This window comes from Arabidopsis thaliana, chromosome 4, assembly GCF_000001735.4.
Source record: "Arabidopsis thaliana chromosome 4, partial sequence".
Taxonomy (NCBI): Eukaryota; Viridiplantae; Streptophyta; class Magnoliopsida; order Brassicales; family Brassicaceae; genus Arabidopsis; species Arabidopsis thaliana.
In genome coordinates this window covers 15,584,996-15,598,911 of record NC_003075.7, presented here as the reverse complement: position 1 = coordinate 15,598,911, position 13,916 = coordinate 15,584,996, and the positions used below count along the sequence as shown (strand labels likewise).

General features: G+C 35.8%; 3 protein-coding genes across 7 annotated transcripts; 1 reads left to right on the top strand and 2 right to left on the bottom strand.

The window, feature by feature from the left end:
• Positions 1-4,356: 4,356 nt before the first annotated feature.
• Positions 4,357-6,024, bottom strand: AT4G32295 (histone acetyltransferase). 4 transcript variants are annotated; one of them, NM_148390.3, is made up of 4 exons: positions 5,852-6,024; positions 5,630-5,744; positions 5,297-5,411; positions 4,357-5,217 (listed from the first exon to the last, which is right to left on the bottom strand). In NM_148390.3, exons 1-4 carry the CDS (start codon positions 5,950-5,952, stop codon positions 4,832-4,834), a joined length of 717 nt encoding a protein of 238 aa, NP_680756.1. In that variant the 5' UTR covers positions 5,953-6,024; the 3' UTR covers positions 4,357-4,831. The 4 variants fall into 4 exon arrangements, with proteins under 4 accessions (NP_680756.1, NP_001328375.1, NP_001078480.1 ...); NM_001342132.1 differs by having other exon boundaries at positions 5,297-5,744; NM_001085011.2 differs by having other exon boundaries at positions 5,630-6,019.
• A 1,674-nt stretch (positions 6,025-7,698) lies between these two features.
• Positions 7,699-9,478, top strand: AT4G32290 (Core-2/I-branching beta-1,6-N-acetylglucosaminyltransferase family protein). The gene has a single exon (NM_119382.3). The coding sequence runs from the start codon at positions 7,919-7,921 to the stop codon at positions 9,071-9,073; it is 1,155 nt and encodes a 384-aa protein (NP_194956.1). The 5' UTR covers positions 7,699-7,918; the 3' UTR covers positions 9,074-9,478.
• Positions 9,479-10,822: 1,344 nt separating this feature from the next.
• On the bottom strand, positions 10,823-13,469 carry AT4G32285 (ENTH/ANTH/VHS superfamily protein). Of its 2 annotated transcripts, NM_119381.3 has the most exons (2): positions 13,041-13,469; positions 10,823-12,938 (listed from the first exon to the last, which is right to left on the bottom strand). In NM_119381.3, the coding sequence occupies exon 2, from the start codon at positions 12,907-12,909 to the stop codon at positions 11,002-11,004; it is 1,908 nt and encodes a 635-aa protein (NP_567892.1). In that variant the 5' UTR covers positions 12,910-12,938; positions 13,041-13,469; the 3' UTR covers positions 10,823-11,001. The 2 variants fall into 2 exon arrangements, with proteins under 2 accessions (NP_567892.1, NP_001031770.1); NM_001036693.2 differs by having other exon boundaries at positions 10,823-13,469.
• Positions 13,470-13,916: the final 447 nt, after the last annotated feature.

Here is a 13,916-nt window from a genome sequence, read left to right as displayed (position 1 = left end):
TGCTTTAAATGAAGGGCCCGTTAGAGGAATACCAATTGAAGCATCCAACTATTTTTTTTCTTAAATTTGTGTTTATCTTATCATGAAATGTCGAAATTTAGAGAACTCTTCTTTCTTTCTTTTTGATTCAGGTGGAATTCAAAGATGGATAAGCAAACGTGAAAATATATTTGGTTTGGTATTGTGTCTACTTTGACGGTTGATGATTCAATACAGAACTGCTTCCTCTAATTCTTTAGTTTCTTCCACCTTTGCCGTAAGAAAAGGAAAATAGTTCCTACCTTTAAATTTTTGTCAACATAATAATACCTAACCTTACATTTCCCCGTTATAAACCAAAACAAAACTTACTTTCCCACGTTAATTGGCGAAAAAAATAATCAGATTACAAATACTATAAAGATTAGGGCACTTGAAAATAGAGATTAAGGAGAAAATATATTAATAAAAAAAAAGGAACGTGGGGAAGTGTGAAAGAAAGAGGTGTTTGATTGTTAAGGTATTTTGGGAAGACGAAGTACGGATGCCAGCTGGCACTTGGACGTATCCCCCGTGTACTTTCTTTCCCGGAGATAATACTCAAATCCCAAAAGTACCCCTGGTTGATGAAATGGACCAAATTACTGCTTTTTCACGACCGACGTGTGGGTTTGGTTTGACTTTTATGTGTAAATCTTCTTAGGAGAGATCGAAACTTTTTCAACGGCCAACGTTATTAACACAAATGTGCTAAACCACTTTACGTCTTGTTTTTCCGTGTTTTATACATATAGATACCGGTATTCAAGTATATTGTACTGGTAGTGTTTTATTTTATTTTGTCACAAAAATACAATATAGATTATAGAATAAGAATCTAGAAATGATATATGCTAATTTCTTATAAGATTCAGCTCTTTCCTTCAAACATTAACTATTTCTTAAAGATCATTACTAATCTAAACTACATTTCATCTTTAGCTTTCAGCTCTTCCCTCAAACTATATTATGGTTTATTATTATATGCAACAAAGAGTACAAAACTACATGTTCTACTTTGACAACAAAAAAAAAAAAAACTGTTTCTTAAAGATATTGTTGTGTTTTTATACAATAAATCATAAATAGGTTCTTATTTGGAGGGGTATGCTTATATAGTTTAATTTAAAATAATTGATATTGATTGTTCAAATGTAAAAAAATGTAGTTGGGAGTTAACTTGGTATTAATGACCCGCAATCATCTACGCCCATTCAAATCTTCAATTATAAATTATTCAGGAATTAGTTGGCGAATCGCCAAGTGTATTCCATATTATAATTAAAATAAAACTGTGAAAGCATTAAACGATTAAAAAAAAACAATTAAATAATTATAAATAATAAAGAATATTAGTAAACAGCAAGGCAATAGTAACGGATCAGACTGATTCGTCGTGGCCTAAACAGTGACAGCGCAAGAGGTCTCAGTCTCACTACGAACGTCCCTAAACCTTAAGTGCAACTTCCTCAAACATGCATCTTCCAATATTTATAAGTACATTACACAATATTTACACATTTATTTGTATGTCCATTGTCTATATATATACTACATGTAACTACGTTCTCACCTTGTTCTATAAGTCTTTTTCTTTATAATAATATAAGTCATTTTACTTATAACCTATAAGCTCTACTGATTTTGAATGTTTTTTGTCTCAATGATTTTCAGTATATCTATATATATATATATACATATATGTGGGACTTTTTAATAATTTTTTTTTTCAAATACATCTTGATATATATATATTCCTTCGAGAACTTATCTGAATTATACAAAAACATTATCTATTCCTTATATATTTAAATCTATTTTGAAACATTGAAGTTGTAAGTTCTTACGTATTCATTAATAAGATACTTAAGTAGAGTTGTTTCAAAATGAAAACTTCAATTCTCAAGCAAAAATGATCTATAAATGTTTCAATAAGATAATTCATATGAAATAAGCAAGACTTTGCTATATCAAAGGAAGTTTAATTTTTTGTTCCACTTCAAAAATTAAAGAGAGTATAAGTTCAGTTCACACATTGTCTATTCGACGATTCCTTTCCACACGAATAAGAAATTAAAGGAAAGAAAGAGCTGGTCTAAAGATCGGCAAAGCAGTTGATGGAAATTATTGAAGAATAATGTTATGAGAAGCTAGGGATGTCAAAATGGGTCAAAATTCATGAGTTAACTCAATTCAACTCAATCCATGAACCCTAATGAGTTGAAATTTTTGACTCAAATGAGTTGATGGGTCAAATGAGTTATTTGGTCAATTGGTTTGATGAGTAAAATGAGTTGGGTTGTAATGGTTAATGGTTTCAATGGTTTACCCAATTAACCCATCAAATTTTGTAAAATTGAATTAAACCAACTAAAATCTCTAAACCAATGTCAATTTAAGTTTAACCAACACATCTAAACCAATCTAATAAAATCAATATTTTTCCAAATTTCTTAAATATACAAGCGATGAATTGAAAAAAGTAAACTCGTAATTTTTCCACCAAAAAACATAATCCCGTGATTTTCCCGCCAAAAACGTAAATCCGTGATTTTTCCGCAAAAAACGTAAACCCGTGATTTTTCCGCCAAAAACGAAAATCCATGATTTTCCCGCCAAAAACGAAAACCCGTGATTTTCCCGTCAAAAACGAAAACCCGTGATTTTCCCGCCAAAAACGAAAATCCGTGATTTTTCCGCCAAAAACAAAAACCTGTGATTTTCCCGCCAAAAACGAAAACACGTGATTTTCCCGCCAAAAACGTAAATCCGTAAACGGTGAAATCTGTAAATATTCTAAGTTTGATGATAATGAATTAATAATTATTAATAATGATAATTATTTATTATTGTTTTATAATAATAATTAATTAAATTATTATTTAAATGGGTTAACCCATTTAACAACTCAACCCATCAAATTAAATGAGTTATGGGTTGACCCAATTCATTTAACAAAATGAGTTGGGTCAACCCATAACTCATTTGATTATGAGTTGAGTTGAGTTGGGTTACCTATTTTGACACCTCTATAAGAAGCTTTGCTTACTTTTTAGAATAACATTTGGATATATGATTCCTAATATTTAACTACTATTTGTATACTTAACTTTGTATATCCGTTGTAAGAAAACATGTTTTATATAAAAAAATACAAACTGTTATAGAATTAACATCTGTATTTCAAACTCGATTATTATAATTAAAAGCATGGACAATACTAATAAACCAAATCTCCTATGTTGACGAATATAAAATATTACAACGTCGTTATTTCATGTTACATCTAGATATGTATAACATGTATCATAATACAACATGATTTCATGAATGCATTATAAATTATTACGTATGTAGGCATGTGTGTTTACAAGAATCAGCAAATCTTATCTTAACATATCATTTAACAAAGTAAAAATATTATCTTAGCATATCGTGACATATATAGTCCGCATGTCGCTTCCACTACAATCATACGGATGATCTCTTTTGATATCATCATGATTCATGAAAGCCGTCAACGTATGACTAAGATTACATAATTAATCAATAATGGTCCAAGAAAAAATAATAATTATGTTATTATTATATCGTAACAAAACAGAATCCATGAGAACGGTCCTTTCGTGTCAAACCAATACGTAGAGAGTCAATTGGTTAGTGATTTAATAATTGGAACTACTTGGATCATCTTTTAGGTAAAGACATAAATTATAATATTTTGTTTCTTGTACATATATGTATAATAATGGACCAGGTTGGGTAATGAGAAAGAAAAGCTTTACTCATAATCCAATGAGAAATTACTTTTGTGAAAAAATTATTAAACTACAAAAAAAGTTGGCCCTTTTTAAAATCTTACTTTGCCAATTTTCAACAATGGACTGCTTGGAAAAATGCTGGTAAGTGTGTTTCGTTCCCACAGGTTGATAAGATTCGTATTAGGTGAAAACTGAGAATTGACGAGGTCTTCCAGGTTGTCAAGGAATTAGTTTAATTATGCTTTTGAAATTGAAATAGGTCCAATGGTTTATAACACACAATAAAATATCTTCTCTTCCTTTTTAACTACTAATATCTGCAAGAGCATTTGTATATCTACACAAAAGATTTGGTTGTTAAGATAGTTTTTGCATCTAAGATTTGTCCTCTTTGATTCAAATTCGAGTCTAATGTCGAACAGCTGGATCGTATGAAATCATATAATAATCAAGAATTATATAGTTAATTAATGTACTTAGAATCTCATGTTGATTATGATGATTAACGTCCAAGTTCACTCGGTTTTTCTGTAGAACAGACGATTTCAAAAATCTTCCACAAAGTTGTTACAAGTGTGTCTTATCTTCATAAAAATGCAAACGAAACTTTAAGTTCGATCCGTTTTACCGAATGTTCTTCAGCCTACTTGCAACTAAATGGGCCTAAATTGAGTTGGCTCAAAAAAGCCCATTTCATAAGGAGCCTGCTAGAGTCATCATCGGTCGCCGAAGAATCAGATGGAGTCTAACTAAAGTCTTTCGATGGAAAATCCAATGTAGGGCATTTAATATGCTTGTTGTGAAAACAGAGATGTGGAATGGATATTTCTCGAACAGTGTTGCAATGTAAAAATACATTCGTGAAGTCTGATGATTCGAGATTGATGCAGGTAGAAGAAAACGACTTCATCTCCTGTTTTGTTACTTCGTCTCTCTATTTACATGTTCACAAACCTAAACCTAGGGTCTAGAGAGGAGACTAAAAGGCCTAACTAAGCACACATTCTTCTAACACAAGACTTGCTAATCAAAACCCAATCTTGCTCTCCTTTTCAGTTGTTATTGTTGCTGCTTATCTTACTTCGTTTTTGAGTAGGAGGTCCAAGAGGACCTAAGCGCAGAGATAGATCACATTCACACCCACCAAAGGTAATGCCATTTGTTGCGTCAATGAGACTCGCCGGTCTACTGTTCTTGGACTTACACGAGTCACTGATTGGCCGGAATGAATAGCATAAAGGGTAGGCAGAGTACTTGGAGACAGGGCAATTCTCTTGTGCTACTGCAAGATTCTTTGGAGCAAAGTTGTTTGGTTTCATGAATACTTGGGACAACATGTTGTCCAAGTTAGTTGAGTCTTGGCTAAGATAACATCTCGGGTTAATGTTCCGTTGGCTCCTTGAAGCTCTCCTTGGTGTGCACCCCAAATGCAATGCAGCTACATAATAAACAAGACTTGCTCATTGATCTGAGCCAATAATCCCCGAAAGCTCGAATATACAGATTGTATTGTATACCTTCAATACAAGGCTGAAGAAATTCCCCTGTTTCGGTGGTCTCATCAAGTCGTATGATTGTGTTGATGGCGTCGTTTGTACGGTCTAAAAGGGTCTTCATGTCCATATACTCAGCCTAACATCAAACCCACAAGAAGTATATAAAATATTCATATTCCAAATGAACACATTAGCTACAAATCCACTCTATCAACTCCATAAAATCCAAGGTTTAGTACAGATTACCAGAGACTATCAGTCACACTGTTCAAAGAGGGCAATAAAAAGCAAAAAATGAAAATCGAAATACTATTTAGAAACAATCCTTTGTAATTAAAATGTTGGAAGAAAAACCTCAGAATTGGCTTTGGAATACATGATTTCTTCAGCTCTCAAGACAACAACAGGGAGCTTCTCTTGCCATTCTGTGTTTTTCCTGGTGGATTGGCTGTGAATCTCACAAACAATCCTACAAATAGTTCAAAGAACAATTGAGCTAAAGAAAGACATGCACACACACAAACCTATAGATACACAGATAGATATCCAAAGTGAGAGAGAGATGATGATGATGACCTGAAAATCTCTTGGATGAGCAAACCCCTCATGGGTTGGTGTCTGTCACTATGCCAAGCTCTTCTGATACAGTCGTACGGTCTTGGCCCTGGCCTCGGCATCTTCCACCACTTCCTTTTCTATGAGAGAGAGAGAGAGAGAGAAAAAAAGACAAAGTGAGATTGTTGTTCTTCACTAGTTTTCACTTCTCAATAATTTATTTGAGTGTGGTGGGGGAGAGAGGTAGTCCTGTCCAACTGGTCCGGTCCGGTCCGGTCCGGTTTAGTCTGCCTAAACTTATCATGGTCCGGCCTACTCTATGTAGAGTTGCAGTCCAATAATTTACTAAAATATAACTAAAAACTCTACCATTCACCAAATTATTTAGGAGTTTTAGGCAACTGTTGGAGTGATTTTGAACTGTCAAATTTAAATAAGACACGTGGATAACTTGCGTCAAATCACCCAGTCCAGTGAGGTCTCAATTGATTGCATGTCTTGTGAGGAAAAAAGAAGAACGACTTAAAAAGCATAATAAGTATGATTTTTCTCTACAAATCACAAAAGAAGATCGTATGATTGAAAGTAATAATAAAGGAAACAAAATGAAATCTTGTGAATTGCTTTCGTACCGCGTCTAATCTTTTGCCATAATTTTTCGCTGACACTGAAACATTCAAGATGACGTCAATCTCTTTATTATTAAAAGGGAAATACAAATTAAAATTTTGTTTAATTTCGCCTTAATTTTGATTTTAATTTTGGATTTTGTTCTTTGCTATTCAAAATCATTATGGTAATTTGGTCTTAACAATCTACTTAACTTTATATGATCCGATTCAATCTAAACCGTTCAATAAAATTAATTCCGTTCAACAAAAATAAGTAAAATAATTTTATTTTTTTTATCTTCACTTTAAAGACATATAATTATAAATAACATAATTCATATAGTCTTTACTTTTACTAAAATTACATACACATAACTAATTAATACATATTTTAATACATTCCTTTTATTACTAAATAACAAAAAAAAAAAAAATCCCAATTATTATTTAGTTATATTTAATTAAAAAGTTTTATATTTATAAGTTTAAAATATCAAATTCATTCAAAAATTTAGTATAAGAATCAAATAAACCGATTGTCCGCGAACTCCTAGTAAATAAATAAAAAATCAGTGAATTGACAAACTAAAATAAAATCTCGTTGCTGACAAATAAAGTAAAGGTCTAAAACATTACCGAAGACCCATCGTCCTAAAACTTTTCAAGTCTGAACTCAAAAACTCAAAATGAAAACCACCTTAAGGTTTCTCGTCGTTAGTGAAAGGCCCAAAAACTCAGATTTTTAAAGGCCCAAATCTATTGCATGTCGACCACGTGGACCACCGTACAGAGAAACTCGTATCCAACAAAGCTGTTGCCTTCGAGACGGAAACGTTTCCTAAAACGGATCGATTACGAAAATTCACGCAGCCACGTGATGTCATTAGAAAGCTTACCATCCAACGGTTTCCATCAATCCACTTGTAAGACTAAGAACCCTCCACGTAAATCGAATATTTTTATGACTCCTTCCTTTAATGTTAGCTTTGAACACACTAATCAAACGAATAAATTCTTTATACATACACAATCACATTATGTGTGGCCTATGATTTAGTCAGATTTATGACAAACTGATAAAGTACAAGAAATGATAACCAAATAGAATTCAATTCATATATACTCTTTTCGGATAAACAGTACAGTGATCAAAATTATTAGAATTAGTGGCCAAATAAAACTAAGAACGTTATGTATATTAAATGACAACTCGAGAGAAGACGAATACTTTTCTATATAAAGATGTAAAATTCCAAATATGAAATGCCATTGAATTATATATTTCTATAATTAGTGTACTCGAATTAAATATATAATTTCTTAACGTAATAATAAGATACAACAAGTTGCACCAAATCCCACTCTCTCACTCTAGAAACCAAATGTCGTTGATAATAATAGAACACTTTCTTTCTCTCTCTAAAAAGCAAAAGTAGTCTAGTCACTGATTTCTTCTAATCCTCCGGTGGAGTGAGAGATGATATCTCCGACGTTGTTTCCTCTCCTCTGCGCTTTATTTCTATGTCTTCCAGTGGCTGTTATCTTCACAGTCCAGCGAGAACTCACCTGCGTTATCTCGCCGGAGTTTGGTTTCCGCTCTCTTTCCGTCTTCTCTCTTTACTCTCGAAATGTCCCCGACTCTTCTTCTTCTTCTCCGGCGGTTCGGATTCGACAGCCGATTCCCAAAGAAGACGACCCTCTTCTTCGACTATCTTCTCGGGTTAACCCGAATCTACCTCCCGGTTCGACCCGGAAAATAGCTTTTATGTACTTAACGACGTCGCCTCTTCCGTTCGCGCCTCTTTGGGAGATGTTCTTCGACGGAATCTCCAAGAATCTTTACAATGTCTACGTTCACGCGGATCCGACCCGAGAATACGACCCGCCGTTCTCCGGCGTGTTCTTGAACCGGGTCATTCACTCTAAACCCTCGCTGAGACACACTCCCACTCTAACTGCGGCGGCGCGTAGACTACTAGCACACGCGCTTCTCGACGATCCATTGAATTACATGTTTGCGGTTATATCACCTTCATGCGTACCAATTCGCTCCTTTGACTTCACTTACAAGACATTAGTCTCGTCGCGCAAGAGCTTCATCGAGATACTTAAAGACGAGCCGTGGCAGTTCGATAGGTGGACGGCGATTGGGAGACACGCGATGCTTCCGGAGGTGAAGCTCGAGGAGTTTCGGATCGGGTCTCAGTTTTGGGTTTTGAAACGGAGACACGCGCGTGTGGTGGCGCGTGATCGGCGTATATGGGTGAAGTTTAACCAGACGTGCGTGCGGGAAGACTCGTGTTATCCTGAAGAAAGTTACTTTCCTACCCTTCTTAATATGCGGGATCCACGTGGATGTGTCCCCGCCACGCTTACTCACGTGGACTGGACTGTTAACGACGGTGGTCACCCGAGGATGTACGAGCCGGAGGAAGTCGTGCCTGAGCTGGTCTTGCGGCTTAGAAAGACTAGACCAAGATATGGTGAGGATGGAATCAACGGTTCGGAGTGGTCTAAGGTTGAGCGGATGGATCCGTTTCTGTTTGCTAGGAAGTTTTCACCGCAGGCTCTTGAGCCGTTGCTGGGTATGGCTCGAACCGTCTTGTTCAATGACTCAGCCGGTGGTGTGTGAATGGTTTCTCTAATGGTATTGTTGTAAATTCAGTTTTAGTTTTAGTTTTTTTTTTTTTCTTTTTTGTGGGGAAATAATAATTGTAATTTAAATGGGTAGCTGGGAAAAACAAAAACCCGAGTATACCATTATCGTGAGTAAAAAAGTAAACTCGTCCTACTCGAATCTCATCATAATCTTCATATTAGCAAATGGAACCAATTCATTACCAAATAGCCACATTGAAACCTTACATTGGATACGAGAAGATATTTAATGGACATTTGACAAAAGTAGAGATATTTATTGGACTATGAATGGAAAGTGATGTGGGTTTTGAGTTCTGACTATACACTGGGTTTATGTAAATGTACACTGTAGATAGAGTGAATAAAGAAACTAGGAGAATGAAATGGATAAATGTAGAGTATTAGGTTGTTTATTAGAACTAATAATTATCTAAATATCTAGTACGGGGTCTAAGTTTGCGGAAGATGGGGCTTAGATTCGTCAACACTCGAGTTTGGTTGTCCCTTAAAGACCACACACCCACAATCATCGTTTTCCTCGTGCTTTTCTTGTCCTTTTTACTTTTTTCAAAGAAATATGTAAAAGTTAATGGAAAATTACAGAAAGTTGATACCTACAAGCCATGATCGCGTGATAGACAATTAAAGAATAACTTGCTATAACGAAACTTGTATGTCAGTGACTTTCTCTTTCGTTAACTTATTTTGCTGATTTAGTTTCATGGTTATGGGGTATAAGGATTACGATTATGCTGAGCAGACACTTAGATTTAACAATTCACAAATCTAACCTTTAGTTAGATTTTACAAGAGAAAAGAATCGACTATCGAAGAGATGCAACGAATTAATGGTTTTTGTTCTTCACTGTCTTCCTCTGTTTTGTGGTTCAAGCGGTAATGAAGTTCTCGCATGATGCGTTTACGAAACCATGATAGGGTTTTTCTTTGCTTATTTTTAGTGAGGTTTATTCAATGGTTTTAAGTTATGTAGAATTTCATTGTTACAAAACACCATCATTTTCTGGTTAAATTTCCAAACTTGTAATACATACAACATCGATACGGAAGTATCATGAAAAGGTGAATTCAAATACTGGTTTTCCTTCTACGTTGACAATTTTTTCATTAATCAATCTCTTATAGGTCCAGTTTCTCTATGATTTTTAGTAAATCACAGACGCATTCTGTGAGGACGTTTACTTCACATTGGTAAACCGCTAAAATCTTTTATATATTACCATGTATCACTCGTGATTATGAAATGACAAACATTGATTTTGTCTTTTTATTTTGTTTAAATTCGTATAATGACGTATCAACTACAGTGCATAAATGAAAAAAATACTAGATCAAAAGTCCAAAGTCAGTTTATTTGTTTTTCTTTGAAGAGAATATATACGTATTAGTTGCAGATTTATTGGCAAAAATAATTATGCCTGTTGTTATCATATATTTGGAGTTCTCATGAAAGGATAAAAAGTTTTTGGGGACCAAGTGATGGAATTAACGAGTCAACTTAAAAAAGGGGAAGTGCAATTTGAGGCTCCATTATCTTCACTAAAAACATGAGGATGTTCCAAATTTCAATTGGCAAAATGACAAATGTCAATGACCCCAATACGTTGAATTATACTAGATAAATTCCGTTATCTTACTGATTTCCTTCTCTTTATCATGTATTCATTCTTAAGCTTCACCTAACTCCAACCAAACCAAACCAAACCTAGTTGTGTAGCAAGAATAACAAGAAAACAACAGATGTATAACTTCATTATTCATCAATACTCAAAAGAGGCAAAAGTCTCACAGGTTCAATAATAGGACGCAAGATCAGGAACAAATACAAGAAAAACCGCATTATAACACATCTACATTGGTCGGAAAATATATGTAAGAAAAAAGCAAACAAAATGAATAAAATCAGTAAGGGTTGTTGTAGTAATAACCCATCGGCGACGGTCCCATCCCGTTAACCGGCGGCATACCATAAGGCATTGCGGTTTGGGCTGTATTCATCTTAGCCAAACTAGCTTGACCTCTCATTCCTTCTTGCTGATATTGCTGCCATAATTGCTGCTCTTGAGTCAATAGATATTGCTTTTTGTCCATCTCAGCCATTTGCACATAGGAAGGAGGCGGAATGGTCAGGGAAGCAGCGAACGGGTCTTGGTTCACTTTCTGAACGGTTCCATCTGGTGCAGGGAGTGCTAGTATATGGCTGTTGACTTTACCCGGTAAAGGGAGTGCAACGCTGCTTGAACTTCCACCAGTTAACTCTGAGGTGCTCACGTGTTGTCTAACTGCTCCTTGATCGTACATTCCGTTGAGTAACAATGGGTCTAAACCACCACCCATTGCGGCTTTCTGATGTTCTAGATTACTAGCTGTCTCGACCAATGCTAGTTCCCAATCCGCCTTCCCAAGCTCTGCTGCTGGATTCTGCCAAGCCGATGTCACGTTGTTATCAGAAGAGAAAGCTTCCCATTTTCCGTTATTAGCGGGAGGGCCAGCAAAAAGCGCAAGAGCAAACTTGTTTCCTTGGTCATCGCCAGAGACATCATCTTCTCTCAAGTTAACTAGATCATCTGTTACTTGTGGTTGCTGCGGTTTAGGCTCTGGTGCAGGTGGAGGTGGAGGAGTGTGATTCTCAGGAGGAGGAAGCGCTTTGATCTCATTCATATCCACTGGCTCTTCCACAGGAGGAGCAGGAGCAGGAGGAGCTTCAATCTCTTTCCTCTCAGGACTTTTGGCCCTCTTGGCTCTGTCTCTCACAAACTCTTCTAGTGTCTCCAACAGCTTGCTCGTAATCCTCTGAACCTCAGGGTACTCAGAAGATCTCGCCACTCCAGTATCCTTACACCAATGGTAAAACGCAATGAGCTCATCAATCTGTTTAGCCGCACTAGCATAAGCATCAAAGGCCTTAACACAATCAGTATACTCCATATCAAAAAACTTGTCAAGCAGAACAGCCAAGACCTCACAGATGTCAGCGTAAAGCCTAAAACTCTCTTTCACAACCGGGTACATGGCAATCAAGATCATCCGACTGTTTTTGGCTAAACCAGTGGGTCGACAAGATAAAAACCGATCAAGCAGCCTCTGCAAATGACCCATCTTTCCAAAAATCCTCTCAGGTGTCATCTCTCTTAAAGGAGTAACAGATTTCTTCTCCTCTCTTGCTCCAATCTCATTCACATCTCCAAAAGACCTCGACCTCTTAGGCATACCAAAACCATTACCAGTCTCATAATCATAAGTTCTTGGAGGAGGAGACCTAAAATCATCCCTAGATCGATTATATCCATCATCACCATTACTTTGGTGACTACTACTACTACCACCACCATTTCTCCCTCTTCTCTCAAAAAGAGCCAATTCAAGCCTCTGATCCAAGTAACTAGCATATGTCCTAACGAAAGCAGAGTGATCCCAAGAGCTAGAATGAGCCTCATCACGAAAATCAGACATATTAAGAATCCTCGTACCTCGTCGTGTAGCGTAGAGGATCTCTTCCTGAAACAGTGGATCTCCTTCGTTAAGAAGACGATGGACAAGCATAAGAGCCTTGAGAGCAACGATCCAGTCACGCGTCTTCTTAAGACGGCGTGAAACAGAGGTGACACAGGCGTGAACGTAGCCACGGGAGAGTGAAGTTAAGCTAAGGATCTCGCGGATATACTTGTCACTAGATTGATCATCGTCGTGGCTTGTAGCTTTCACGATCGCAACTTCCAGATCTGGAGCCATGTTGCTAGCTACCTTCGCTATGCCGATACTAGTCTGATCCTTAACAACTCCGATCGCTTTTCGCATGCTTAGCGCCATGATTCCACTACTACTTAAGGATTCGAATTCTTCAAAAACCACAAACAAAAGAAAAAGTAGCAATTTGGTTGAGAAATTAATGGAGAATCCAACGAGAAATTGTGATTGAATTTTTCTTTGGAGATAAATACCGATTCGCTAGATCTGCGGGGGGAGAGAGAATGATTAAGAGGTGGTAGGTAGAAGAGAAAAATGAAGAAGTCGCCGGCGGAAGATAAGGAGACGGGATCGGGATCTGAGATCAATGAAGAAGGTGAAGAAGATCTATCTTTTCTCAAAAGAGAAGATGACTAAAGGAGCAGATTCGCCGAACCAGTCAAAATGAAGTGTCTAAAGACAGAGAGACACCAATTTAATAAGAGAGTTATGAGTCCAAGCTGACGTGGAGTGATTAGAGCCGTCGATCTGAAGAGACAGATAGAGATGCGAAGGTTTGGTTTGTGACCGGGATTGACGGGAGCCGTGTGTCCGAGAGAGACTCAAGTCTGAACACCGAACGTATCGGTGAAGATGTCTTTTCTTTTTGTTTTGTTTGGTAATTAAATAATTTTCAATTTTTGTAGGGATCTTTTTACAGTTGTTTGATTGTTTCATTCATAACTTTAGTAGATCTAAAGTTGTGTTTCTCTAAATTTCACTAAAATATCTATTTTCCTTATATAAAGATTATGTTTGTCATATTATTTAATTTAAAGATTATAAACTTATGATATAATTTTATGCAAATTGTAAATATAATAACCATTTTAATAAAAGATTTTCTTATATATCATTCATTATTGATTAATATTTTAATCTAAATTACGCATTTTAAGCTAAGATCAATAATATTCATTTTAAATTTTGTTATCAGCTATTCAGCTAATTAAATTGTTTAAGAAATGTATCAGTTTTTATGTCATTTTTTTTCTGTTTACTCATGCTTTTTTTTTTCCCCTTGTTTACTCACAATTTAAAATCGTACTCCGATCTAATTCAAACCAAAATTTAATTACTTGGAAATCTCT